This window comes from Pelodiscus sinensis, chromosome 28 (genome assembly GCF_052426305.1).
Source record: "Pelodiscus sinensis isolate ZL-2025 chromosome 28, ASM5242630v1, whole genome shotgun sequence".
Taxonomy (NCBI): domain Eukaryota; kingdom Metazoa; phylum Chordata; order Testudines; family Trionychidae; genus Pelodiscus; species Pelodiscus sinensis.
This window is the reverse complement of record NC_143079.1, coordinates 18,201,024-18,228,901: the sequence shown is the minus strand read 5'-3', so window position 1 is coordinate 18,228,901 and position 27,878 is coordinate 18,201,024. Positions and strand designations below refer to the sequence as shown.

The 27,878-nt window shown below is 62.2% G+C and overlaps 1 protein-coding gene and 1 long non-coding RNA gene across 3 annotated transcripts in view; one reads left to right on the top strand and one right to left on the bottom strand.

The window, feature by feature from the left end:
• LOC149521347 (uncharacterized) overlaps window positions 1–6,895 on the top strand; it is an 11,869-nt gene extending 4,974 nt beyond the window's left edge. For both annotated transcript variants that reach the window (XR_016348000.1, XR_016347998.1), the window contains exon 3: window positions 6,764–6,895. This is a non-coding gene — a long non-coding RNA (uncharacterized LOC149521347). The remainder of the gene's footprint in view (window positions 1–6,763) is intronic.
• On the bottom strand, window positions 118–27,878 carry LOC149521346 (E3 ubiquitin-protein ligase TRIM39-like). The gene is given in 7 exon segments (XM_089773759.1): window positions 118–2,145; window positions 6,659–6,759; window positions 6,859–6,881; window positions 9,260–9,490; window positions 12,758–12,853; window positions 27,283–27,346; window positions 27,348–27,878. Coding segments are annotated over 7 exon segments (1,452 nt in total). The 5' UTR covers window positions 27,698–27,878; the 3' UTR covers window positions 118–1,558.

The window sequence follows — 27,878 nt, the reverse complement described above, 5'->3', positions numbered from 1 at the left end:
CTCCTGCTCTGAGCCCCTCCATCCCACAACCCCCTGCCCTGACTTCTGCCCGTACCTCACATCTTGACTCCTACCCTCCCCAACCCCTGCCCTATATCTCCTCCCATCTGCTCACACTCCAGTGGGAACGAAACTGCTTTAATTACAATGTTTCACATTCACAGTATCTGACATTACAAATCCTCTTCAGGATTCAGCTTTCACTTCTTGTCGGGTGGAATAGATTCATGTCTGGTCTGATGTGACGTAGCAGTACTGTCCTATCACAACCCACCCGCCCAAGGGATGGGATGTGTTGTGACAGAACAGTACCTGTAAGAAATGTGAGTTACTTTCACTCCTGGCTGTAATACATGTTCCCAGGCAAAATTAAATCCAAACAATTTACACTTCTGGTGGGGGTGGCATTCAGTGAATCAATCTCTGTGCCAGTTAAACAATTCTCAACTGCCATCCAATGAGACATTAGGCATAAACAATATATTGTCATTTTTGTGATTCTAATGTGTTAAAAAGTGATTTTCAATTACACTTTTGGGGAGGAGACGAGAGTTTTTTAAAAAGAATCCAAATAAACCATAACTCCAGTGAGCAGTAACTGCATTTTCTGCAGCAGAAATCTTTCCCCCACTCCCACATCTAGTTAGGACTGGGAGATGGAGAAAGTCCTCTCCAATGACTGGGCACCTGCCCACCAATTCCCCCACCCCCAAACCCGGTCCTTCCTCAGCTCTGTGCAAGTAGCATCCTCTGTCTCCTTTTCTAGCTAAAAGGAGGAATCTCAGGAGCCCAGCTGCTTTCTGCCTGCAGGCACAGGATTTGCTTTCCCAGCCCTCTGCCAGCTGCAGCAACTGGAGCCAGAAGCTGGTACCATGAACTGTGCATAATGCAGGCAAGGGGAGGCATTGCCTGCCCCAAATGGCCTATGTTGCCCAGCCACTCATGAGGGCTTGGGCCATGCAGCTCCCCAGCAGCCAGGGAAGGTTGGGGCCATGCTGCGTGGGGAAAGGCTCCAGCCCTGGCCCTCAGCTAAGGTAGGGCAGGGCTTGGCTGGGAAGGGGGGGTTTGTAGAAGGGGTGTGGCCTGGGTGGAAGGGGCAGGGCTTTAGCTGCCTTCCCAAACTGGGCCATCACCCACTGCCCATGGCTAATGCTGCTCAGGCCAAGGAAGTGCCCCTGAGGGACCCAGTAGCCTGGAGTTACTCAGACCAGTTCTGCATTGAAGGACAAAATTGATGCTGGACATGCGACTCCATCTAGGAGAATTCCCTCCCACCCAATGCAGCTGTCAACAAGGGTGCCCTCAGCATTTGATTTAGCAGGTCCTCACTAGACCAGCTCTATCAAATGCCGGAAGATTGACTTCCGCAGCATTGGTCTTTCTGGAAGTGAAGACAAGGCCTGAGCTCAGCAGGCAGGCAGTGTTCGCAAAGCAGGGCGAGCACTAGCAGCAGGAGCGATGTGGGTGTTTCCAGCCCTACAGGGGTGGAGATAACACTCCTCATCTCTCCTTGCTGCCACAGCCCAGCTGGGCTAACCACTCTTCTCTCTCCACTAGCTCATTCCTCCCTGCTGCCTCCACTGACTGAGCTGGGATTCCCTCCGTCCTGGGCTGGCACCAGGCAGATTGTCAGGGGATCTGTGTTCGTGCCCCCAGCGTAGAGGCCAGGATAGAAATACGGGCGGAGCGTCCCGGAGAAGGTGTCAGTGAAGGTGAAGAGATGGGACCTGTCAGTCACATTGTAAAACGAGACCTCGCCCGCCTCGTAGTCTAGGAAAATCCCCACCCGGCTGGGCCTGGAACTCATGGGGAGGGGAGTTGAGGGGGAGGTGCAAGCCAGGTATTCCCCCTCACTCTGACATACAACCCAGTATCCATCCTCAGGTGAGAGTGTGTTCTCCTCCTTCCTGCTCACTGATTCCCTGCAAACCCCCAGGTTCCACTCAGGCTTGTCCCCCACCTCCACCTCCCAGTAACACCTCCCGCCCGCGAACCCCTCAGCGCCCAGGACAGTGGGATAGTTCTTAAATCTCTCAGGGGTGCTGGGCAGAGCCTGGTACGTGTCTCCACATCTCACACGTTTCCAATCTGCAGACAGGACGAGCCAGGAATTTGCCGTGCTTGGATCCAGTGTCACGTTCACTGGGGAGAGAGTCACAGAGTCAGAGCTGGGGAAGGGGCTAGTCTCTGGGAGCGGGAAATTAACCTGCCCCCCTGTTAATCACTCTGGCTGTGTCTAGACTGCATCCCTTTTCTGGAAAAGGGATGCAAATTAGACAAATTGCAAATGAAGCAGGGATTTAAATCCCCCCCATTTCATTTGCATAAAAATGGCTGCCACTTTTTTCCGGCTCGGAGTTTTGCCAGAAAAAAGTGCCAGTCTAGATGCAGATCTTTTGGAAAATAAAGCCTTTTCTGAAAGATCCCTTATTTTAAGAGGGACAGTGACTTGATTCTCATCCAAACAGTGTCAGAGAAGACAGTGGAGGACTGGGCCAATGCTGTGCACTGACCATGGGCAGGACGGGTACGTGAGATGTGGCTGCCCACAGGAGCAAGGGACAGTCTGGGGTGCTGAAAGGACTCCACTGGGAAATGATGCAGCCAGCAGTGCTAGGGCACAGCTGGCTCTGTAAGCCAGGGTGCTGGGGCAAAAGCTAAATGGGATTCAGCATTTCTGGAGGTCCCAGGAGCGGGGTGTGACAGGTACTCAGACGGCGACGGGAGGGTGCTAGTGAACAGCTCTGCCACATGCAGGCTCAGTCCCAGGTTTCTTACTGGACCTGCCCAAGCAAGAGGAGTGACCTGGTGACAGTCCATGGGAGCCTTTGGCAGAGCAGGACAGAAGCCACCAGTGTGTGGCTTTGGAGAGCAATCAGGCCAAGACACTGACAAAGGCCCCGGGGGGTTCAGCAGAAGAAATGCTGCTCCGGCGCCGAGACCAGCTCAGACCGAGCAGGATCACCACAGAACTGACAGACCCAGCCAGGGAGGCCTAAGGGTGCTCTGGGATCCTCGCACCACCTCGGTGTTTGCTGCTCCCTGTGTGGGACCTGGTCTGCACTTGGCCTGGGAGCCCTTCGGGGCCAGCAACCTCTTAAAATAAATGAAGATATACCATCTCATAGAGCTGGAAGGAATCTTGAGAGATCATCTACTCCAGTCCCCTACCCTCATGACAGGGCCAAGTACATCCCTGACAGATTTGCGCCCCCAGGATTGAACTCACAGCCTTGCACTTAGCAGGTCAGTGCTCAAATCACTGAGCTATCCCTCTCCTGCCCCACCAAAAAAAATCAAAGTGGTGATGTAACTCCCACCAGGCAGATTTAAACCTGGGACCTCTTAAGCTTAGTGAAGGAGCCGCTACAGCTTGAGCTATAAAGCCAGCTGGCACCCAGGCCAGGCTGAGGCACTCCCTTATTCTCTTGTTCTGTCCTTGCAGCACCTGGCTCCCACATGGGCACTAGAGCTGTAATAACGCTCACTGCCCAGCTTCCAAGACAGAGGTGGGCAATAATTTCTGATGGGGGGGGGCACTCCAAGAATTTAGAAAGTGGTCGAGGGCCGCACTCTCCCATATCAATGGAGGAGGTGGGGGTCTGGGATGGAGGCTGGGTGCAGAAGGGAGCTTGAGGTAAGGGACTGGGGTGCAGGAGAGGTTGTGGGGTCTGGCAGGGAGTTTGGGTGAAGGAGGCAGTTGTGACTTGGGTTAGGGGACTAGGGTGCAGGGGTTTGGGTTGTGATCTGGGGAATGGGACTAGGGTGCAGGACAGGGTGGAGGGGTTTGGGCTGGGACCTAGGGCAGGAGGGGGTTGTGATTTGGGGCAGGGGAATGGGGTTCAGGAGGAGGTGCAGGGATTTGGGGTTAAGGATGTTAGGGTATGTCTACACTAGAAAGTTAGTTCGAACTAACGGACGTTAGTTCGAACTAACTTTCCTATGCGCTACACTAGCGCTCCGCTAGTTCGAATTTGAATCGAACTAGCGGAGCGCTTAGTTCGAACTAGGTAAACCTCATTTTACGAGGACTAACGCCTAGTTCGAACTAGCTAGTTCGAACTAAGGGCTGTGTAGCCCTTTAGTTCGAACTAGTGGGAGGCTAGCCCTCCCCAGGTTTCCCTGGTGGCCACTCTGGCCAACACCAGGGAAACTCTATGCCCCCCTCCCGGCCCCGGACCCCTTAAAGGGGCACGGGCTGGCTACGGTGCCCGTGCCAGGTGCAAGCCTGCCAGCACCCAGCTAGCAGACCCTGCACCTGGCACGGCACAGAGCCACCCACCCGATGCCCCCCAGCCCACCCCCTCTTGCCGGGACCAGGCTGGCGGCTCCCGGGAGCTTGCCCTGGACCGCAAGAGGCGGGCACCTTCCTGGGCTAGTGCGGACATCGTGGACCTCGTCCACGATCTCCGCACTAGGCACAGGAAAGTGGCCGGCTAGGGCAGGAGAGCTGCCAGCCTGGCCACCCAGGACCAGGTGTGCATGAAAATCAAGGGGGTCCACTGAGACCCCCGACCCTGAGCCCTGAGCTTACAATGGCCGTACTGGGTCAGACCAAAGGTCCATCTAGCCCAGTAGCCTGTCTGCCGACAGCGGCCAACCCTAGGGACCCTGGAGGGGATGGACCGAAGACAATGACCAAGCCATTTGTCTCGTGCCATCCCTCTCCAGCCTTCCACAAACTTTGGGCAGGGACACCACTCCTACCCTCTGGCTAATAGGACTCCATGGACCCAACCTCCATCACTTGATCTCACTTCCCTTTAAACTCTGTTCTAGTTCTAGCCTTCACAGCCTCCTGCAGCAAGGAGTTCCACAGGTTAACTATTTGCTTTGTCAAGAAGAAGAACAACTTTCTCTTACTAGTTTGAAGCCTGCTACCCATTCCTTTCCTTTGGTGTCCTCTAGTCCTTCTTTATGGGAACTCATGAAGAACTTTTCTGAATGCACCCTCTCCACCCAACCCCTGCTTTTATAGACCTCTATCCTGTCCCCCCTCCGTCTCCTCTTTTCTAAGCTGAACAGTCCCAGTCTCTGTAGCCTCTCTTCATCTGGGACCTGTTCCCAACCCCTGATCATGTTAGTTGCCCTCCCCTCTCCCAGCCTTTCTCTTCCCCTCTCCCACCTCCTTTTCCCAGTGTCCCCCAGTTTTTTCAATAAAGACAGAGTCAATGTTGGAAGAAACGTTATCTTTATTTTGTACATCAATAAGAAGGGGGGCTAGGGAAGGGCAAGTGGAAGGAGGTGAGGGAGGAATGGGGTACGAGCCCCCGATGGGGAGGACTGGGCTGGCTCTGCGGGCTTCTGGGGGTGGAAGCTCTCCTGCAGCCCCCCAATTACTCCCTCTCCCCAGATGGCAGCCTGCGGCAAGTGCAGCCGGGCTGATGGCCGAGTGGTGTGATGTGCCCAGTGTGGGCACTCAGGGCACTCCAAGCCAGAACTTCTTTGCAAGCGGGGCACCCCTTAGAACTGTGTGTCCGGGGTGGGGGTCGGGACCCTTTAAGCGCAGCCCTCGGCTAGCCTGAGACAGTATCTCCATGCTCTAAGTCCTCCTTTTATGCCCTGCCGGCACTGCTTCCGGCCATCATTAAGCCCTGTTCAGAGTCCACTCAATGTGGACTTACTAGTTCGAACTAGCAAAACGCTAGTTCGAACTAGTTTTTAGTTCTAGATGCGTTAGTTCGAACTAGCTTAGTTCGAATTAACTAATTCGAACTAAGTTAGTTCGAACTAGCGCTGTAGTGTAGACGTACCCTTAAAGACTAGTCGATAGGCTCTTCCACATTCCTCCACTGCAATGTACAAGAGCCCCTGCTGGGGTTCCTGTACATTTCAAAGGAGGCATGTGGAATTCCACTGGATGCCTTCTTTGAAATGCACAAGAGTCTCAATGGGGCTCTTGTGAATTTCAAAGCAATGGAGCCCAGGATCAGTGAGGGGAAACCCCAGCTGACCCTGGGCTCCCTGTAGCTGCCCCTTTGAATCATGCAGATGTGTGGTTCAAAGGGATAGCCACCAGGATCAGCTGGTCAGCAGCTGTCCCTTTAAACCACATCTGTGCTCCATGCTAGGCTGGGGGGGGGTTGAATGGGGGTAGCTCATGCTCAGACAGTGACAGGGTCACACTCTGGAGAGGGAGTCTCACCCACCGAGCAGCAAATCACTGACCAGCCTCACGCTGGACAATCAAGGGGCCCGTAGGACTCAATTTACTCCCCAGTAACACACGGCCCAAGCCAGGGCACAGCAGCCAGATCAACCCTCCCCAGCTCAGAGAGCTCAGCCAACCTGGGCTAACAGGGCTGTGACAATGCTGAGTGGGGGCCACCAAGCACAGTCCATACCATGTGCCCGGAGGGAGAGAGACACAGACCCACCTCCCATTACCTGTCTGTGCAGCCCCCAGCACATGGGTCCAAGCCAGGCCTTCCAGCACCTGCTCAGTGGCCCCATTGACCCAGGCAGGTGATGGGGCTGAATCAGATCCCTGGCAAGAGCCAGCAGGTGGGTATGAGCAGCAGGCAAACTCCCCAGCTCTGAGCCCATCCTCCTTCAGCTACCGCCCAGCTCCCAGCCTGCCAGCTGGGTCCACACATGTCCTGGTGCCCAGAGCCCCCGGCACCAAACAGCTTGATGTCCCAGGGGCTCCACTCATCTGCAAATCTGTTCAGAGCTTCCCTCAAATCAAGACAAATTTTATACCCGCACTGCAGGTCGGTGCAAACGGCTTCGGGTTCCTGGAGTTTCATGTTTTCACTCCTAGGAAGCAAATGTCCCAGCATCAGCAGCTACTCTGCACCAGCATTGCCACCAGGCCCCCACCAGGAATATGAGGGCAGCAAAAAATGGGACACGCACCTGCTCAATGTGCTTTTCGCATCCTGAAAGGAGAAAGGGTACGTCTACACTACAGCGCTAGTTCGAACTAACTTAGTTCGAATTAGTTAATTCGAACTAAGCTAGTTCGAACTAACGCATCTAGAACTAAAAACTAGTTCGAACTAGCGTTTTGCTAGTTCGAACTAGTAAGTCCACATTGAGTGGACTCTGAACAGGGCTTAATGATGGCCGGAAGCAGTGCCGGCAGGGCATAAAAGGAGGACTTAGAGCATGGAGATACTGTCTCAGGCTAGCCGAGGGCTGCGCTTAAAGGGTCCCGACCCCCACCCCGGACACACAGTTCTAAGGGGTGCCCCGCTTGCAAAGAAGTTCTGGCTTGGAGTGCCCTGAGTGCCCACACTGGGCACATCACACCACTCGGCCATCAGCCCGGCTGCACTTGCCGCAGGCTGCCATCTGGGGAGAGGGAGTAATTGGGGGGCTGCAGGAGAGCTTCCACCCCCAGAAGCCCGCAGAGCCAGCCCAGTCCTCCCCATCGGGGGCTCGTACCCCATTCCTCCCTCACCTCCTTCCACTTGCCCTTCCCTAGCCCCCCTTCTTATTGATGTACAAAATAAAGATAACGTTTCTTCCAACATTGACTCTGTCTTTATTGAAAAAAACTGGGGGACACTGGGAAAAGGAGGTGGGAGAGGGGAAGAGAAAGGCTGGGAGAGGGGAGGGCAACTAACATGATCAGGGGTTGGGAACAGGTCCCAGATGAAGAGAGGCTACAGAGACTGGGACTGTTCAGCTTAGAAAAGAGGAGACGGAGGGGGGACAGGATAGAGGTCTATAAAAGCAGGGGTTGGGTGGAGAGGGTGCATTCAGAAAAGTTCTTCATGAGTTCCCATAAAGAAGGACTAGAGGACACCAAAGGAAAGGAATGGGTAGCAGGCTTCAAACTAGTAAGAGAAAGTTGTTCTTCTTCTTGACAAAGCAAATAGTTAACCTGTGGAACTCCTTGCTGCAGGAGGCTGTGAAGGCTAGAACTAGAACAGAGTTTAAAGGGAAGTGAGATCAAGTGATGGAGGTTGGGTCCATGGAGTCCTATTAGCCAGAGGGTAGGAGTGGTGTCCCTGCCCAAAGTTTGTGGAAGGCTGGAGAGGGATGGCACGAGACAAATGGCTTGGTCATTGTCTTCGGTCCATCCCCTCCAGGGTCCCTAGGGTTGGCCGCTGTCGGCAGACAGGCTACTGGGCTAGATGGACCTTTGGTCTGACCCAGTACGGCCATTGTAAGCTCAGGGCTCAGGGTCGGGGGTCTCAGTGGACCCCCTTGATTTTCATGCACACCTGGTCCTGGGTGGCCAGGCTGGCAGCTCTCCTGCCCTAGCCGGCCACTTTCCTGTGCCTAGTGCGGAGATCGTGGACGAGGTCCACGATGTCCGCACTAGCCCAGGAAGGTGCCCGCCTCTTGCGGTCCAGGGCAAGCTCCCGGGAGCCGCCAGCCTGGTCCCGGCAAGAGGGGGTGGGCTGGGGGGCATCGGGTGGGTGGCTCTGTGCCGTGCCAGGTGCAGGGTCTGCTAGCTGGGTGCTGGCAGGCTTGCACCTGGCACGGGCACCGTAGCCAGCCCGTGCCCCTTTAAGGGGTCCGGGGCCGGGAGGGGGGCATAGAGTTTCCCTGGTGTTGGCCAGAGTGGCCACCAGGGAAACCTGGGGAGGGCTAGCCTCCCACTAGTTCGAACTAAAGGGCTACACAGCCCTTAGTTCGAACTAGCTAGTTCGAACTAGGCGTTAGTCCTCGTAAAATGAGGTTTACCTAGTTCGAACTAAGCGCTCCGCTAGTTCGATTCAAATTCGAACTAGCGGAGCGCTAGTGTAGCGCATAGGAAAGTTAGTTCGAACTAACGTCCGTTAGTTCGAACTAACTTTCTAGTGTAGACATACCCAAAGAGAATCAAAGCTCTGTGTGAACACCAGGGGCATAACCCGGAGCGATTCCGCATTTGGACAGCAGCCGTTCATCTAGAGAATAGATTCAACCCTGCCGCGCCCCCCCCCCCCCCCCTCCCGGGCTTCACTGTTCTGTGGCAAACCCTCCAGTGCTGTTTTGCATTTACACTCAATTCATTGTTTGTACATTGGATGGGAATTTAGTTAAATGGTTCTTCCTCCTAGAGACCCAGCCCCCCATCTGTGTTTAGCAACTGAGTTGAGTCCAGTGCTCTGGAGTCACAGCTGGGATGGGTTTAGCTCAGCATCATTTTTGCACCAAACATTTAATCTCCTAGGGCCTCCCTGGATCTCCATGATTTCCCCATCCCCCACCCAAACTGTACTGTTTGGAACTGATGCCCGTTTACTCTCATCCTTGGGATCCAGGCCCCTGGATCTGAGTTGTGATTCTGGCTGGGTGCAGAGTTTCAATGCTGTCTCACCTTCAAGAGCTGAGCAACTGGCTGCTGACACTTCCCCTCGATCTCTGAGATGAGCCGCTGCAGAGAGGAGCTTTGCTGGGAGAGTTTGGAGACATTTTCCTGTAGCCTCTGCAGAGTCTCCCTCTCCTCCTCCGCCAGCCTCTGCAGAAGCAGCTGCTCCTCCTCCCTCAGCAGCGCGTGCAGCTTGTTAAATTCACCAGCAATCGTCTCCCGCTTAGCTTGCACTTTCCTCTGGAGAAAGGAAAAGAGAAAGGAAACTACAGGCCAGATACCGAGTTACAGACAGAGCTGCTGCCCACAAAACAGTGAGGCTACATCTATATTGCATCCCTTTTTTGTAAAAGGGATACAAATTAGACATATTGCAATTGCTAATGAAGCGGGGATTTAAATCTCCCCACTTCATTAGCATAAAAATGGCTGCCGCTTTTTTTCGGCACAGAGCTTTGCCGGAAAAAAGCGCCAGTCTAGACACAGATCTTTTGGAAAATAAAGCCTTTTCCGAAAGATCCCTTATTTTATATTTATCTCTTAAAATAAGGGATAAGGGATCTTTTGGAAAAGGCTTTATTTTCCGAAAGATCCGCATCTAGACTGGCGCTTTTTTCCAGCAAAGCTCCGTGCCGGAAAAAAGCGGCAGCCATTTTTATGCTAATGAAGCGGGGGTGATTTAAATCCCTGCTTCATTAGCAATTGTGATACATCTAATTTGCATCCCGTTTACAAAAAAGGGATGCAATCTAGACATAGCCAGAATGTTAGATCAATGTGAAGTTTGGGAAATGTACCATAAAGGTTTAGGGGGTAGCTGAGTTAGTCTCTACAGGTAAACTGAAAAAACAACAAATGGTCTGGTAGCACTTTATAGACTAACAAAACTTGTAGATGGGATCATGAGCTTTCATGGGCACAGCCCACTTCTTCAGATGACTGGAGTGTTGGATGTCTAGGACCAAAATAAATAGGGGAGCTGGGATGAAAGAAGGGAAAATTGGGAGAGGGGAACAAGAAAAGGCAGTGGGTTAAAATATATCAAGGGAAAGCCAAGCTGGAAAGCAACAGGGAAAACAAATAGTCTCTAACAGTGGTCCCCAATCTTTTGGGGCTGCTGGGCACCCGGAGGTGGGGCAACTCATGTGCTGCATGCCTGGGGGTGGCAAGAATGACTTGGGCCAGCCCTGATCAGTCAGCGGGTGAACATAAATGCCCCGGCAGGCGCCATGGCATCCGCAGGCACCACTGGTCTATAAGCACCTAAAGACTAGATAGTCAAAGGGGGCAGATAAGTACCATTAATTAGCAAACAACAAAGAGTTAGGAAACACTTAAAGACTGATGAAACATCTAAGATTCTTTAAAGACAAAGAACCATTGTTGTCTTTGTTGTTTGACAGGTAGGTAATGACCTAACTATCCAGTATCTTTGTTTAATCCAGAGGTGTGAGAATTGAATTTGGGAATAAGCTGAAGTTCCAGTCCTTCCCTGTGTATTTGGCTCCTGTAATTGGATTGTAACAAAACAGCTACTTGAAGATCTGTTAATGCATGCTCAGAGAGATTAAAGTGTGCCCCTTGGGCTTTTGTATGTTCTGTTTACGGGTATCTGATTTGTGTCCATTATTTTTTTTCTATAGGGACTATCCAGTTTGTCCAATATATATTGCAGTGGGGCATTGCTGGCATTTGATGGCGTAGATTACGTGCTAGGTAAAGCTGCAGTCTGTTATTGCAGGTAGCATGGGATGGACACGGGGAGTGGAAAGAAATCGAGGGAACAGGAGAGATGTATAGGGGGCAGCAGAGGGTGTCTGGAGTTATTTGGGTGCCCAGGATTGGGCGCTTCCCCCCCCCCCCCCACAGAAACCATCACAGCAAGGTGTTGACGATGCTCGTTCTTGACAACCTGTTCCCAGGACTATCATGTTCAGGTCACAGGGCTGGTGCCAGTAGCCCTGTGAGTGTCATCCTGGGGCTCACGTTGGTGTTGGACCCTCGCAGCATTGCCAGGACTGGCTTTGGCCTCACCCAGGCTCGTCATGTGCCCAGCGTCGAGCCAGACCCCTACACCTTCAGCAGGGATCTTGCTTTAACAGGCAGGGGGACCAGAATGGACATGGTGCCCACTGGGTTCATGCCCCAGCTACAGACAATCCCAGGAACATAAGAACGGCCAGAGTGGGCCAGACCAAAAGTCCATCTAGCCCAGTATCCTCTCTGGGGCACCTGGCATTGGCCACTGTCGAAAGAGGGAGGGAGCACAACAGCTAATCTTCACATCATCCCTCCCCTGTCACTCATTCCCAGCCTCCGACAGGCTAGGGACACCTTTCCTACCCAACCTGGCTAATAGCCATTGATGGACCTGTCCCCCATGAATTTATCTAGTTCTTTTTTAAACCTTATTAAAGTCCTGATCTTCACAACATCCTCTGGCAAGGAGTTCCACAAGTTGATTATGCACTGAATAAAGAAAAACTTCCTTTTATTCATTTTAACCTGCTACCTATTCATTTCGTTTTGTGACCCCAAGTTCCTATGTTATGGGAACAAGAAAATAACTTTTCCTTATTCACTTTTTTCACACCGGTCATGATCTTATAGACCTCTATCATATCTCCACTTAATCTCCTCTTTTCTAAGCTGAAAAATTCCAGGCTTTTAAATCTGTCTTCATATGGGATCCATTCCAAACCCCTCATCACTTTTGTTGCTCTTTTCTGAGCCTTTTCCAGTGCCAATATATCTTTTTTGAGATGAGGCGACCACATCTATACACAGTATTCAAGCTGTGGATGTACAATGGTTTTATACAGAGGCGACAAGATATTCTTTGTCTAATTGTCTCTATGGCTTCATCTTCACTGCGAGTTCTTCCAACAGAAAATATGCTGAGAGACTCGTTACCATAAGTTGCTATCTCATTAGCATATATTCTGATGTTTCTTTTTGCACAAAAAGAAGCAGTGTGGATGGGGGGGTGCTCAAAAACCCTGTTTTGTGCAAGATCGTTATGCCTGTCTCCAAGAGACATAAGGCTCTTGTGCAAAATGGGTTTTTTGAAAAAAAGTCCATACTGCTTCTTTTTGCGCAAAAAGAAATGGCAGAAAATATTCTAATGAGATAGTGACTTATGCAAATGAGCCTCTCATTAGCATATTTTCTGCTGGAAGAACTTGCAGTGAGGATGTAGCCCATATGGCTTATTGGGACGGTCGCAGGAGCAGCAGCAGGTGACTGGGATGAGGTGGCCATGCGATGGCAGCAGAGGCTGTGAAGTGGGTAGACTCCGCCTCGCTTTACACTGACCTGCCCCCAGCTCTGTTCGCTCAGGAGGTGTCCCCGCTCCAGTGGGGTGCTGAGTGTACCATGTGCAGACACACCCCAACTAGTTTTGATTTGCCAGAGCAGGTTCATATCCTTGTCCTGGAGCTTTCAGCTACTTCACCCCTGGGAGCGCTGCCGGGGGAAGGGCTCAGGGAGATAAACCCAGACACCCACCTGCCACTCTGTGGTTTTCTCCTCCTCATCAATTCTCAGCACCAGGGCCTCCTCCAGCTGCTCCCTGAGTGGGCCCAGGGCCCTCTGAAGTTTCTCCTGCAGAGCATCATGGGAGACAAACAGCCGTTATCTGCTTGTCTAATGGGCAGCAAGCGCCGTACACACCGGCCTTCCACACACACATGCAGGGACCCGCCTGCAAGGAGGCAGCCGCTCGGCTCTGCCAGCCCCAAAGGCACCAAGGGAGCAGAGATTCCCAGCTCCGAGCAGGGGCTCTGCTTCCTGCAGCCACTCAAGGCAACTCTGCCCCCATGTGTTAGCTCAGGTGTCACATCCCTGCGCACGGGCCAGAGGGGAAATGGCTGGGAAGCCCTTGAACAGTCTCTCCAGCCAGTGAGAGTGAGGAGCTGGGGCAGCAACATCGCTGCACCGCGCCCAGCCCCAGATCCAGGCCAGGAACCAGATCCACACTCTGCTCTCCCCTGTGTGCCCAAGCTCCCATGGGGCCTCCCTCACAGCAAAGGTCTCACACCAGTGCGGCCTCATTAAGGGTACAGGATGGAGCTGTGATGGGGCTGGGGTTGCCAGGTGTCCGGTTTTGAACTGGACAGTCTGGTATTTGAGGGTTCTGTCCAGGAAACAACTTGAGAAAATACCGGACATGTAAAATGTGCAGTGTTTTCTAATTAGGTAAGTTTTATTATTATCATGAGCATCAGTATGTAGTTGTGAATAGCCTGGCTGCTAGACACGCTCACACTGCATGAGTGTCTACCAGCCAGGCAGCACACAACTACGCAGTGGGAGTAGGAGTGGGGATGGAATCCCCAGGGCCAGACTCGCTTGTGCTCTGCCAGGACCACGCGCGGGACAGGCGGCAAGCACCCCAGGATCTGCATGTGCCCAGGGCAGCCCCGCTCCCCGCCAGAAGGTTCCCCCCCCTCCATCTCCGCCAGCCAGCCCCGCTCCCCGCCAGCCAGTTCCCCCTCCCATCTCTGCCAGCCAGCCCCGCTTCCCGCCAGCCAGTTCCCCCTCCCATCTCTGCCAGCCAGCCCCGCTCCCCGCCAGCCAGTTCCCCCTCCCATCTCTGCCAACCAGCCCCGCTCCCCGCCAGCCAGTTCCCCCTCCCATCTCTGCCAGCCAGCCCCACTCCCCGCCAGCCAGTTCCCCCTCCCATCTCCACCAGCCAGCCCCGCTCCCCGCCAGCCAGTTCCCCCTCCCATCTCTGCCAGCGAGCCCCGCTCCCCGCCAGCCAGTTCCCCCTCCCATCTCCGCCAGCCAGCCCCGCTCCTCGCCAGCCAGTTCCCCCTCCCATCTCTGCCAGCCAGCCCCACTCCCCACCAGCCAGTTCCCCCTCCCATCTCTGCCAGCCAGCCCCACTCCCCACCAGCCAGTTCCCCCTCCTCCATCTCCGCCAGCCAGCCCCACTCCCCGCCAGCCAGTTCCCCCTCCCATCTCTGCCAGCCAGCCCCACTCCCCGCCAGCCAGTTCCCCCTCCCATCTCTGCCAGCCAGCCCCGCTCCCCGCCAGCCAGTTCCCCCTCCCATCTCCGCCAGCCAGCCCCACTCCCCGCCAGCCAGTTCCCCCTCCCATCTCTGCCAGCCAGCCCCACTCCCCGCCAGCCAGTTCCCCCTCCCATCTCTGCCAGCCAGCCCCGCTCCCCGCCAGCCAGTTCCCCCTCCCATCTCCGCCAGCCAGCCCCACTCCCCGCCAGCCAGTCCCCCCTCCCATCTCCGCCAGCCAGCCCCACTCCCCGCCAGCCAGTTCCCCCTCCTCCATCTCCGCCAGCCAGCCCCACTCCCCGCCAGCCAGTTCCCCCTCCCATCTCCACCAGCCAGCAGCCCCACTCCCCGCCAGCCAGTTCCCCCTCCCATCTCCACCAGCCAGCCCCACTCCCCACCAGCCAGTTCCCCCTCCCATCTCCACCAGCCAGCCCCACTCCCCGCCAGCCAGTTCCCCCTCCTCCATCTCCGCCAGCCAGCCCCGCTCCCCGCCAGCCAGTTCCCCCTCCCATCTCTGCCAGCCAGCCCCGCTCCCCGCCAGCCAGTTCCCCCTCCCATCTCTGCCAGCCAGCCCCACTCCCCGCCAGCCAGTTCCCCCTCCCATCTCTGCCAGCCAGCCCCACTCCCCGCCAGCCAGTTCCCCCTCCCATCTCTGCCAGCCAGCCCCACTCCCCGCCAGCCAGTTCCCCCTCCCATCTCTGCCAGCCAGCCCCGCTCCCCGCCAGCCAGTTCCCCCTCCCATCTCTGCCAGCCAGCCCCACTCCCCGCCAGCCAGTTCCCCCTCCCATCTCTGCCAGCCAGCCCCACTCCCCGCCAGCCAGTTCCCCCTCCCATCTCTGCCAGCCAGCCCCGCTCCCCGCCAGCCAGTTCCCCCTCCCATCTCTGCCAGCCAGCCCCACTCCCCGCCAGCCAGTTCCCCCTCCCATCTCTGCCAGCCAGCCCCACTCCCCGCCAGCCAGTTCCCCCTCCCATCTCTGCCAGCCAGCCCCGCTCCCCGCCAGCCAGTTCCCCCTCCCATCTCTGCCAGCCAGCCCCGCTCCCCACCAGCCAGTTCCCCCTCCCATCTCCGCCAGCCAGCCCCGCTCCCCACCAGCCAGGTCCCCCCCTCCATCTCCGCCAGCCAGCCCCACTCCCCGCCAGCCAGTTCCTCCCCCTCCATCTCCGCCAGCCAGCCCCACTCCCCGCCAGCCAGTTCCCCCTCCCATCTCTGCCAGCCAGCCCCGCTCCCCGCCAGCCAGTTCCCCCTCCCATCTCTGCCAGCCAGCCCCACTCCCCGCCAGCCAGTTCCCCCTCCCATCTCTGCCAGCCAGCCCCACTCCCCGCCAGAAGGTCCCCCCCCTCCATCTCCGCCAGCCAGCCCCACTCCCCGCCAGCCAGTTCCCCCTCCCATCTCTGCCAGCCAGCCCCACTCCCCGCCAGCCAGTTCCCCCTCCCATCTCCGCCAGCCAGCCCCGCTCCCCACCAGCCAGTTCCCCCCCTCCATCTCCGCCAGCCAGCCCCACTCCCCGCCAGCCAGTTCCCCCCCTCCATCTCCGCCAGCCAGCCCCACTCCCCGCCAGCCAGTTCCCCCTCCCATCTCTGCCAGCCAGCCCCGCTCCCCGCCAGCCAGTTCCCCCTCCCATCTCTGCCAGCCAGCCCCACTCCCCGCCAGCCAGTTCCCCCTCCCATCTCTGCCAGCCAGCCCCACTCCCCGCCAGCCAGTTCCCCCTCCCATCTCTGCCAGCCAGCCCCGCTCCCCGCCAGCCAGTTCCCCCTCCCATCTCTGCCAGCCAGCCCCACTCCCCGCCAGCCAGTTCCCCCTCCCATCTCTGCCAGCCAGCCCCACTCCCCGCCAGCCAGTTCCCCCTCCCATCTCTGCCAGCCAGCCCCACTCCCCGCCAGCCAGTTCCCCCTCCCATCTCCGACAGCCAGCCCCGCTCCCCGCCAGCCAGTTCCCCCTCCCATCTCCACCAGCCAGCCCCACTCCCCGCCAGCCAGTTCCCCCTCCCATCTCTGCCAGCCAGCCCCACTCCCCGCCAGCCAGTTCCCCCTCCCATCTCCGCCAGCCAGCCCCACTCCCCGCCAGCCAGTTCCCCCTCCCATCTCTGCCAGCCAGCCCCACTCCCCGCCAGCCAGTTCCCCCTCCCATCTCTGCCAGCCAGCCCCGCTCCCCGCCAGCCAGTTCCCCCTCCCATCTCTGCCAGCCAGCCCCACTCCCCGCCAGCCAGTTCCCCCTCCCATCTCTGCCAGCCAGCCCCACTCCCCGCCAGCCAGTTCCCCCTCCCATCTCTGCCAGCCAGCCCCGCTCCCCGCCAGCCAGTTCCCCCTCCCATCTCTGCCAGCCAGCCCCGCTCCCCGCCAGCCAGTTCCCCCACCCATCTCCGCCAGCCAGCCCCGCTCCCCACCAGCCAGGTCCCCCCCTCCATCTCCGCCAGCCAGCCCCACTCCCCGCCAGCCAGTTCCCCCCCCTCCATCTCCGCCAGCCAGCCCCACTCCCCGCCAGCCAGTTCCCCCTCCCATCTCTGCCAGCCAGCCCCGCTCCCCGCCAGCCAGTTCCCCCTCCCATCTCTGCCAGCCAGCCCCACTCCCCGCCAGCCAGTTCCCCCTCCCATCTCTGCCAGCCAGCCCCACTCCCCGCCAGAAGGTCCCCCCCTCCATCTCCGCCAGCCAGCCCCACTCCCCGCCAGCCAGTTCCCCCTCCCATCTCTGCCAGCCAGCCCCACTCCCCGCCAGCCAGTTCCCCCTCCCATCTCCGCCAGCCAGCCCCGCTCCCCACCAGCCAGTTCCCCCCCTCCATCTCCGCCAGCCAGCCCCACTCCCCGCCAGCCAGTTCCCCCCCTCCATCTCCGCCAGCCAGCCCCACTCCCCGCCAGCCAGTTCCCCCTCCCATCTCTGCCAGCCAGCCCCGCTCCCCGCCAGCCAGTTCCCCCTCCCATCTCTGCCAGCCAGCCCCACTCCCCGCCAGCCAGTTCCCCCTCCCATCTCTGCCAGCCAGCCCCACTCCCCGCCAGCCAGTTCCCCCTCCCATCTCTGCCAGCCAGCCCCACTCCCCGCCAGCCAGTTCCCCCTCCCATCTCTGCCAGCCAGCCCCGCTCCCCGCCAGCCAGTTCCCCCTCCCATCTCTGCCAGCCAGCCCCACTCCCCGCCAGCCAGTTCCCCCTCCCATCTCTGCCAGCCAGCCCCACTCCCCGCCAGCCAGTTCCCCCTCCCATCTCTGCCAGCCAGCCCCACTCCCCGCCAGCCAGTTCCCCCTCCCATCTCCGACAGCCAGCCCCGCTCCCCGCCAGCCAGTTCCCCCTCCCATCTCTGCCAGCCAGCCCCACTCCCCGCCAGCCAGTTCCCCCTCCCATCTCTGCCAGCCAGCCCCACTCCCCGCCAGCCAGTTCCCCCTCCCATCTCCGCCAGCCAGCCCCACTCCCGGCCAGCCAGTTCCCCCTCCCATCTCTGCCAGCCAGCCCCACTCCCCGCCAGCCAGTTCCCCCTCCCATCTCTGCCAGCCAGCCCCGCTCCCCGCCAGCCAGTTCCCCCTCCCATCTCTGCCAGCCAGCCCCACTCCCCGCCAGCCAGTTCCCCCTCCCATCTCAGCCAGCCAGCCCCACTCCCCGCCAGCCAGTTCCCCCTCCCATCTCCGACAGCCAGCCCCGCTCCCCGCCAGCCAGTTCCCCCTCCCATCTCTGCCAGCCAGCCCCACTCCCCGCCAGCCAGTTCCCCCTCCCATCTCTGCCAGCCAGCCCCGCTCCCCGCCAGCCAGTTCCCCCTCCCATCTCTGCCAGCCAGCCCCACTCCCCGCCAGCCAGTTCCCCCTCCCATCTCTGCCAGCCAGCCCCACTCCCTGCCAGCCAGTTCCCCCTCCCATCTCCGCCAGCCAGCCCCACTCCCCGCCAGCCAGTTCCCCCTCCCATCTCTGCCAGCCAGCCCCACTCCCCGCCAGCCAGTTCCCCCTCCCATCTCTGCCAGCCAGCCCCGCTCCCCGCCAGCCAGTTCCCCCTCCCATCTCCGCCAGCCAGCCCCACTCCCCGCCAGCCAGTTCCCCCTCCCATCTCCACCAGCCAGCCCCACTCCCCGCCAGCCAGTTCCCCCTCCTCCATCTCCGCCAGCCAGCCCCACTCCCCGCCAGCCAGTTCCCCCTCCCATCTCCACCAGCCAGCAGCCCCACTCCCCGCCAGCCAGTTCCCCCTCCCATCTCCACCAGCCAGCCCCACTCCCCACCAGCCAGTTCCCCCTCCCATCTCCACCAGCCAGCCCCACTCCCCGCCAGAAGGTTCACCCCCCTCCGTCTCCACCAGCCAGCCCCACTCCCCGCCAGCCAGTTCCCCCTCCTCCATCTCCGCCAGCCAGCCCCGCTCCCCGCCAGCCAGTTCCCCCTCCCATCTCCGCCAGCCAGCCCCACTCCCCGCCAGCCAGTTCCCCCTCCCATCTCTGCCAGCCAGCCCCGCTCCCCGCCAGCCAGTTCCCCCTCCCATCTCTGCCAGCCAGCCCCACTCCCCGCCAGCCAGTTCCCTCTCCCATCTCTGCCAGCCAGCCCCACTCCCCGCCAGCCAGTTCCCCCTCCCATCTCCGCCAGCCAGACCCGCTCCCCACCAGCCAGTTCCCCCCCTCCATCTCCGCCAGCCAGCCCCACTCCCCGCCAGCCAGTTCCCCCCCTCCATCTCCGCCAGCCAGCCCCACTCCCCGCCAGCCAGTTCCCCCTCCCATCTCTGCCAGCCAGCCCCGCTCCCCGCCAGCCAGTTCCCCCTCCCATCTCTGCCAGCCAGCCCCACTCCCCGCCAGCCAGTTCCCCCTCCCATCTCTGCCAGCCAGCCCCACTCCCCGCCAGCCAGTTCCCCCTCCCATCTCCGCCAGCCAGCCCCACTCCCCGCCAGCCAGTTCCCCCTCCCATCTCTGCCAGCCAGCCCCACTCCCTGCCAGCCAGTTCCCCCTCCCATCTCTGCCAGCCAGCCCCACTCCCCGCCAGCCAGTTCCCCCTCCCATCTCCGCCAGCCAGCCCCACTCCCCGCCAGCCAGTTCCCCCTCCCATCTCTGCCAGCCAGCCCCGCTCCCCGCCAGCCAGTTCCCCCTCCCATCTCTGCCAGCCAGCCCCACTCCCCGCCAGCCAGTTCCCCCTCCCATCTCTGCCAGCCAGCCCCACTCCCCGCCAGCCAGTTCCCCCTCCCATCTCTGCCAGCCAGCCCCACTCCCCGCCAGCCAGTTCCCCCTCCCATCTCCGACAGCCAGCCCCGCTCCCCGCCAGCCAGTTCCCCCTCCCATCTCTGCCAGCCAGCCCCACTCCCCGCCAGCCAGTTCCCCCTCCCATCTCTGCCAGCCAGCCCCGCTCCCCGCCAGCCAGTTCCCCCTCCCATCTCTGCCAGCCAGCCCCGCTCCCCGCCAGCCAGTTCCCCCTCCCATCTCTGCCAGCCAGCCCCACTCCCCGCCAGCCAGTTCCCCCTCCCATCTCCGCCAGCCAGCCCCGCTCCCCGCCAGCCAGTTCCCCCCCTCCATCTCCACCAGCCAGCCCCACTCCCCGCCAGCCAGTTCCCCCCCTCCATCTCCGCCAGCCAGCCCCACTCCCCGCCAGCCAGTTCCCCCTCCCATCTCCGCCAGCCAGCCCCACTCCCCGACAGCCAGTTCCCCCTCCCATCTCCGCCAGCCAGCCCCACTCCCCACCAGCCAGTTCCCCCCCTCCATCTCCGCCAGCCAGCCCCACTCCCCGCCAGCCAGTTCCCCCTCCCATCTCCGCCAGCCAGCCCCACTCCCCGCCAGCCAGTTCCCCCTCCCATCTCTGCCAGCCAGCCCCACTCCCCGCCAGCCAGTTCCCCCTCCCATCTCCGCCAGCCAGCCCCACTCCCCGCCAGCCAGTTCCCCCTCCCATCTCCACCAGCCAGCCCCACTCCCCGCCAGAAGGTTCCCCCCTCCATCTCCACCAGCCAGCCCCACTCCCCGCCAGCCAGTTCCCCCTCCCATCTCCACCAGCCAGCCCCACTCCCCGCCAGAAGGTTCCCCCCCTCCATCTCCACCAGCCAGCCCCACTCCCCGCCAGCCAGTTCCCCCTCCCATCTCCGCCAGCCAGCCCCACTCCCCGCCAGCCAGTTCCCCCTCCCATCTCTGCCAGCCAGCCCCACTCCCCGCCAGCCAGTTCCCCCTCCCATCTCTGCCAGCCAGCCCCACTCCCCGCCAGCCAGTTCCCCCTCCCATCTCTGCCAGCCAGCCCCGCTCCCCGCCAGCCAGTTCCCCCTCCCATCTCTGCCAGCCAGCCCCACTCCCCGCCAGCCAGTTCCCCCTCCCATCTCTGCCAGCCAGCCCCACTCCCCGCCAGCCAGTTCCCCCTCCCATCTCTGCCAGCCAGCCCCGCTCCCCGCCAGCCAGTTCCCCCTCCCATCTCTGCCAGCCAGCCCCACTCCCCGCCAGCCAGTTCCCCCTCCCATCTCTGCCAGCCAGCCCCACTCCCCGCCAGCCAGTTCCCCCTCCCATCTCTGCCAGCCAGCCCCGCTCCCCGCCAGCCAGTTCCCCCTCCCATCTCTGCCAGCCAGCCCCGCTCCCCACCAGCCAGTTCCCCCTCCCATCTCCGCCAGCCAGCCCCGCTCCCCACCAGCCAGGTCCCCCCCTCCATCTCCGCCAGCCAGCCCCACTCCCCGCCAGCCAGTTCCTCCCCCTCCATCTCCGCCAGCCAGCCCCACTCCCCGCCAGCCAGTTCCCCCTCCCATCTCTGCCAGCCAGCCCCGCTCCCCGCCAGCCAGTTCCCCCTCCCATCTCTGCCAGCCAGCCCCACTCCCCGCCAGCCAGTTCCCCCTCCCATCTCTGCCAGCCAGCCCCACTCCCCGCCAGAAGGTCCCCCCCCTCCATCTCCGCCAGCCAGCCCCACTCCCCGCCAGCCAGTTCCCCCTCCCATCTCTGCCAGCCAGCCCCACTCCCCGCCAGCCAGTTCCCCCTCCCATCTCCGCCAGCCAGCCCCGCTCCCCACCAGCCAGTTCCCCCCCTCCATCTCCGCCAGCCAGCCCCACTCCCCGCCAGCCAGTTCCCCCCCTCCATCTCCGCCAGCCAGCCCCACTCCCCGCCAGCCAGTTCCCCCTCCCATCTCTGCCAGCCAGCCCCGCTCCCCGCCAGCCAGTTCCCCCTCCCATCTCTGCCAGCCAGCCCCACTCCCCGCCAGCCAGTTCCCCCTCCCATCTCTGCCAGCCAGCCCCACTCCCCGCCAGCCAGTTCCCCCTCCCATCTCTGCCAGCCAGCCCCGCTCCCCGCCAGCCAGTTCCCCCTCCCATCTCTGCCAGCCAGCCCCACTCCCCGCCAGCCAGTTCCCCCTCCCATCTCTGCCAGCCAGCCCCACTCCCCGCCAGCCAGTTCCCCCTCCCATCTCTGCCAGCCAGCCCCACTCCCCGCCAGCCAGTTCCCCCTCCCATCTCCGACAGCCAGCCCCGCTCCCCGCCAGCCAGTTCCCCCTCCCATCTCCACCAGCCAGCCCCACTCCCCGCCAGCCAGTTCCCCCTCCCATCTCTGCCAGCCAGCCCCACTCCCCGCCAGCCAGTTCCCCCTCCCATCTCCGCCAGCCAGCCCCACTCCCCGCCAGCCAGTTCCCCCTCCCATCTCTGCCAGCCAGCCCCACTCCCCGCCAGCCAGTTCCCCCTCCCATCTCTGCCAGCCAGCCCCGCTCCCCGCCAGCCAGTTCCCCCTCCCATCTCTGCCAGCCAGCCCCACTCCCCGCCAGCCAGTTCCCCCTCCCATCTCTGCCAGCCAGCCCCACTCCCCGCCAGCCAGTTCCCCCTCCCATCTCTGCCAGCCAGCCCCGCTCCCCGCCAGCCAGTTCCCCCTCCCATCTCTGCCAGCCAGCCCCGCTCCCCGCCAGCCAGTTCCCCCACCCATCTCCGCCAGCCAGCCCCGCTCCCCACCAGCCAGGTCCCCCCCTCCATCTCCGCCAGCCAGCCCCACTCCCCGCCAGCCAGTTCCCCCCCTCCATCTCCGCCAGCCAGCCCCACTCCCCGCCAGCCAGTTCCCCCTCCCATCTCTGCCAGCCAGCCCCGCTCCCCGCCAGCCAGTTCCCCCTCCCATCTCTGCCAGCCAGCCCCACTCCCCGCCAGCCAGTTCCCCCTCCCATCTCTGCCAGCCAGCCCCACTCCCCGCCAGAAGGTCCCCCCCTCCATCTCCGCCAGCCAGCCCCACTCCCCGCCAGCCAGTTCCCCCTCCCATCTCTGCCAGCCAGCCCCACTCCCCGCCAGCCAGTTCCCCCTCCCATCTCCGCCAGCCAGCCCCGCTCCCCACCAGCCAGTTCCCCCCCTCCATCTCCGCCAGCCAGCCCCACTCCCCGCCAGCCAGTTCCCCCCCTCCATCTCCGCCAGCCAGCCCCACTCCCCGCCAGCCAGTTCCCCCTCCCATCTCTGCCAGCCAGCCCCGCTCCCCGCCAGCCAGTTCCCCCTCCCATCTCTGCCAGCCAGCCCCACTCCCCGCCAGCCAGTTCCCCCTCCCATCTCTGCCAGCCAGCCCCACTCCCCGCCAGCCAGTTCCCCCTCCCATCTCTGCCAGCCAGCCCCACTCCCCGCCAGCCAGTTCCCCCTCCCATCTCTGCCAGCCAGCCCCGCTCCCCGCCAGCCAGTTCCCCCTCCCATCTCTGCCAGCCAGCCCCACTCCCCGCCAGCCAGTTCCCCCTCCCATCTCTGCCAGCCAGCCCCACTCCCCGCCAGCCAGTTCCCCCTCCCATCTCTGCCAGCCAGCCCCACTCCCCGCCAGCCAGTTCCCCCTCCCATCTCCGACAGCCAGCCCCGCTCCCCGCCAGCCAGTTCCCCCTCCCATCTCTGCCAGCCAGCCCCACTCCCCGCCAGCCAGTTCCCCCTCCCATCTCTGCCAGCCAGCCCCACTCCCCGCCAGCCAGTTCCCCCTCCCATCTCCGCCAGCCAGCCCCACTCCCGGCCAGCCAGTTCCCCCTCCCATCTCTGCCAGCCAGCCCCACTCCCCGCCAGCCAGTTCCCCCTCCCATCTCTGCCAGCCAGCCCCGCTCCCCGCCAGCCAGTTCCCCCTCCCATCTCTGCCAGCCAGCCCCACTCCCCGCCAGCCAGTTCCCCCTCCCATCTCAGCCAGCCAGCCCCACTCCCCGCCAGCCAGTTCCCCCTCCCATCTCCGACAGCCAGCCCCGCTCCCCGCCAGCCAGTTCCCCCTCCCATCTCTGCCAGCCAGCCCCACTCCCCGCCAGCCAGTTCCCCCTCCCATCTCTGCCAGCCAGCCCCGCTCCCCGCCAGCCAGTTCCCCCTCCCATCTCTGCCAGCCAGCCCCACTCCCCGCCAGCCAGTTCCCCCTCCCATCTCTGCCAGCCAGCCCCACTCCCTGCCAGCCAGTTCCCCCTCCCATCTCCGCCAGCCAGCCCCACTCCCCGCCAGCCAGTTCCCCCTCCCATCTCTGCCAGCCAGCCCCACTCCCCGCCAGCCAGTTCCCCCTCCCATCTCTGCCAGCCAGCCCCGCTCCCCGCCAGCCAGTTCCCCCTCCCATCTCCGCCAGCCAGCCCCACTCCCCGCCAGCCAGTTCCCCCTCCCATCTCCACCAGCCAGCCCCACTCCCCGCCAGCCAGTTCCCCCTCCTCCATCTCCGCCAGCCAGCCCCACTCCCCGCCAGCCAGTTCCCCCTCCCATCTCCACCAGCCAGCAGCCCCACTCCCCGCCAGCCAGTTCCCCCTCCCATCTCCACCAGCCAGCCCCACTCCCCACCAGCCAGTTCCCCCTCCCATCTCCACCAGCCAGCCCCACTCCCCGCCAGAAGGTTCACCCCCCTCCGTCTCCACCAGCCAGCCCCACTCCCCGCCAGCCAGTTCCCCCTCCTCCATCTCCGCCAGCCAGCCCCGCTCCCCGCCAGCCAGTTCCCCCTCCCATCTCCGCCAGCCAGCCCCACTCCCCGCCAGCCAGTTCCCCCTCCCATCTCTGCCAGCCAGCCCCGCTCCCCGCCAGCCAGTTCCCCCTCCCATCTCTGCCAGCCAGCCCCACTCCCCGCCAGCCAGTTCCCTCTCCCATCTCTGCCAGCCAGCCCCACTCCCCGCCAGCCAGTTCCCCCTCCCATCTCCGCCAGCCAGACCCGCTCCCCACCAGCCAGTTCCCCCCCTCCATCTCCGCCAGCCAGCCCCACTCCCCGCCAGCCAGTTCCCCCCCCTCCATCTCCGCCAGCCAGCCCCACTCCCCGCCAGCCAGTTCCCCCTCCCATCTCTGCCAGCCAGCCCCGCTCCCCGCCAGCCAGTTCCCCCTCCCATCTCTGCCAGCCAGCCCCACTCCCCGCCAGCCAGTTCCCCCTCCCATCTCTGCCAGCCAGCCCCACTCCCCGCCAGCCAGTTCCCCCTCCCATCTCCGCCAGCCAGCCCCACTCCCCGCCAGCCAGTTCCCCCTCCCATCTCTGCCAGCCAGCCCCACTCCCTGCCAGCCAGTTCCCCCTCCCATCTCTGCCAGCCAGCCCCACTCCCCGCCAGCCAGTTCCCCCTCCCATCTCCGCCAGCCAGCCCCACTCCCCGCCAGCCAGTTCCCCCTCCCATCTCTGCCAGCCAGCCCCGCTCCCCGCCAGCCAGTTCCCCCTCCCATCTCTGCCAGCCAGCCCCACTCCCCGCCAGCCAGTTCCCCCTCCCATCTCTGCCAGCCAGCCCCACTCCCCGCCAGCCAGTTCCCCCTCCCATCTCTGCCAGCCAGCCCCACTCCCCGCCAGCCAGTTCCCCCTCCCATCTCCGACAGCCAGCCCCGCTCCCCGCCAGCCAGTTCCCCCTCCCATCTCTGCCAGCCAGCCCCACTCCCCGCCAGCCAGTTCCCCCTCCCATCTCTGCCAGCCAGCCCCGCTCCCCGCCAGCCAGTTCCCCCTCCCATCTCTGCCAGCCAGCCCCGCTCCCCGCCAGCCAGTTCCCCCTCCCATCTCTGCCAGCCAGCCCCACTCCCCGCCAGCCAGTTCCCCCTCCCATCTCCGCCAGCCAGCCCCGCTCCCCGCCAGCCAGTTCCCCCCCCTCCATCTCCACCAGCCAGCCCCACTCCCCGCCAGCCAGTTCCCCCCCTCCATCTCCGCCAGCCAGCCCCACTCCCCGCCAGCCAGTTCCCCCTCCCATCTCCGCCAGCCAGCCCCACTCCCCGACAGCCAGTTCCCCCTCCCATCTCCGCCAGCCAGCCCCACTCCCCACCAGCCAGTTCCCCCCCTCCATCTCCGCCAGCCAGCCCCACTCCCCGCCAGCCAGTTCCCCCTCCCATCTCCGCCAGCCAGCCCCACTCCCCGCCAGCCAGTTCCCCCTCCCATCTCTGCCAGCCAGCCCCACTCCCCGCCAGCCAGTTCCCCCTCCCATCTCCGCCAGCCAGCCCCACTCCCCGCCAGCCAGTTCCCCCTCCCATCTCCACCAGCCAGCCCCACTCCCCGCCAGAAGGTTCCCCCCTCCATCTCCACCAGCCAGCCCCACTCCCCGCCAGCCAGTTCCCCCTCCCATCTCCACCAGCCAGCCCCACTCCCCGCCAGAAGGTTCCCCCCCTCCATCTCCACCAGCCAGCCCCACTCCCCGCCAGCCAGTTCCCCCTCCCATCTCCGCCAGCCAGCCCCACTCCCCGCCAGCCAGTTCCCCCTCCCATCTCCGACAGCCAGCCCCACTCCCCGCCAGCCAGTTCCCCGTCCTATCTCAGCCAGCCAGCCCCACTCCCCGCCAGCCAGTTCCCCCTCCCATCTCCGACAGCCAGCCCCACTCCCCGCCAGCCAGTTCCCCCTCCCATCTCCGACAGCCAGCCCCACTCCCCGCCAGCCAGTTCCCCCTCCCATCTCCGACAGCCAGCCCCACTCCCTGCCAGCCAGTTCCCCCTCACATCTCTGCCAGCCAGCCCCACTCCCCGCCTGCCAGTTCCCCCTCCCATCTCTGCCAGCCAGCCCCACTCCCCGCCAGCCAGTTCCCCCTCCCATCTCCGCCAGCCAGCCCCACTCCCCGCCAGCCAGTTCCCCCTCCCATCTCCGACAGCCAGCCCCACTCCCCGCCAGCCAGTTCCCCCTCCCATTTCCGACAGCCAGCCCCGCTCCCCCCCACCCCTCCAGCCAGCCCTGCTTCCTGCCAGCTGGTTCTCCTCCCCTCCTCCTCCTGATCTCCCCTGGCCAGCTCTGTTCCCCCCACTCCCCTTGTGGTCAGTCCTGTTCCCCCTGGCCAGCCCCACTGCCCCTGATGCTCCCCCCCACCAGCCCAGCTTCCTGCTGGCCGGTGTCCCCCCCCCATTTCTCCCAGTCAGCCCCATTCCCCACCCAGCCGGTTCCCCCTCTCCCATCTGAGTTCAAGTGTGTCTGGTATTTTTTTTAAGCCACCTGGTAACCCTAAAAGAGGCTGGAGACTAGCAAGGGACAAGGGAGCCCTGCATGTGGAGGAGCAGACACCTGTAACTGTAACTGCTCCTGGGCTGTGATAACCCGACATTCTCGTCCCCCTGTGCGCCCGTGATTCATTCACCCAGCACAGCACCGTGCTGTGCGAGGGCTGCAAAATCCCGGCTAACCCATCTAACATCCAGTTAACCTAACGCTTGGCCAGTTAACTGGACTACGTGGGACGTCACTGCTGGCTCCCAGCCCCTACGCTCCCAGCCCCGCCAGGGACAGAGGCTGCTCCAGCCGGGATGCTGAGGAAATCCCTGCTCCAACTCTGCCGCGCCATGGATTTCTGGATGGCAGTTACCAGCTTCACCGCAGCAGCAGAGCAACCTGGGCCCAGGTTACTTCACTTCCCCGTACCATGGAAGGGGGGTGGGGAGACCTGGCTGGGAGAGGGTGGCAGGGCAGAGCAGACTGCTGGGTCACTGAAGATCCCACCACCACAGTGAGTGCAGGAATGGGGGCCGACCCCTGCTGTTGTCCCACATCAGACCACCCAGAGAGACCTGGTTCATGTCAGGGGACAATGGAGCGGAGCAGGAGTGGGAAGGGGGGGAGCAGAGGCAGGGTGCAGCTGGGGGGCGGGGGTTGCCCTAGATCCCATGCCCCCTTGGGGACAGCCCTGGCTGTAGAGTCAGCACCGATATAATTAGGTTGACGTGAGCTGCCCATGTCACCATAACACCACAGTGTGAGCCAAGCCCCAGGACCCGCCCTGCAGAGCCTGGTCCCTACCTTGTACTCCTGGGCAGCCTCCTCGATGGGCACTGCTGTGTGTGCGCGGTGCTCCCGGGACTCTGCAGACCACGCAGATGGGAGCTTGATTCTCCTGGCAGAAGAGCTTCAGGGCCTCCTGGTGCCTCTCGCACCCTGGCTGCCCCTCAGGCCCTGGCCCTGCTGGGAGCCGCAGGCGTTTCACCAGCTCCACCAGGTTCCCCAGCTGGCGGTTGGGCCGTAGATGTCTCCGCAGGATGGTCTCTCTGCACTGGGGGCAGGAGAACTTGGGCTCTAACTCCCTCCAGCACCAGCTGAGGCAGGCCCGGCAGAAGTTGTGCCCATAGTCTGTAATCACTGGATCCGTGAAATACTCCAGGCAGATGGGACACGTCACCTCATCCTGGAAGCTCCCAGCCAGGTCCCCAGCAGCCATGGCCCCTCTGCACACAGGCACTGGCCCTGCAGGTTAGTTTCATTCCCCAAATAAAGGAAACAGCACAGCCGGTTCAAGCTGCTTTTTTAGAAAAGGAAATTGCACAACCCGGAGCCAACCACACTCACCAGAGGGAATTTAAAATAAACAATAACAAGGAAATCACAGCCCCAGACAAGCA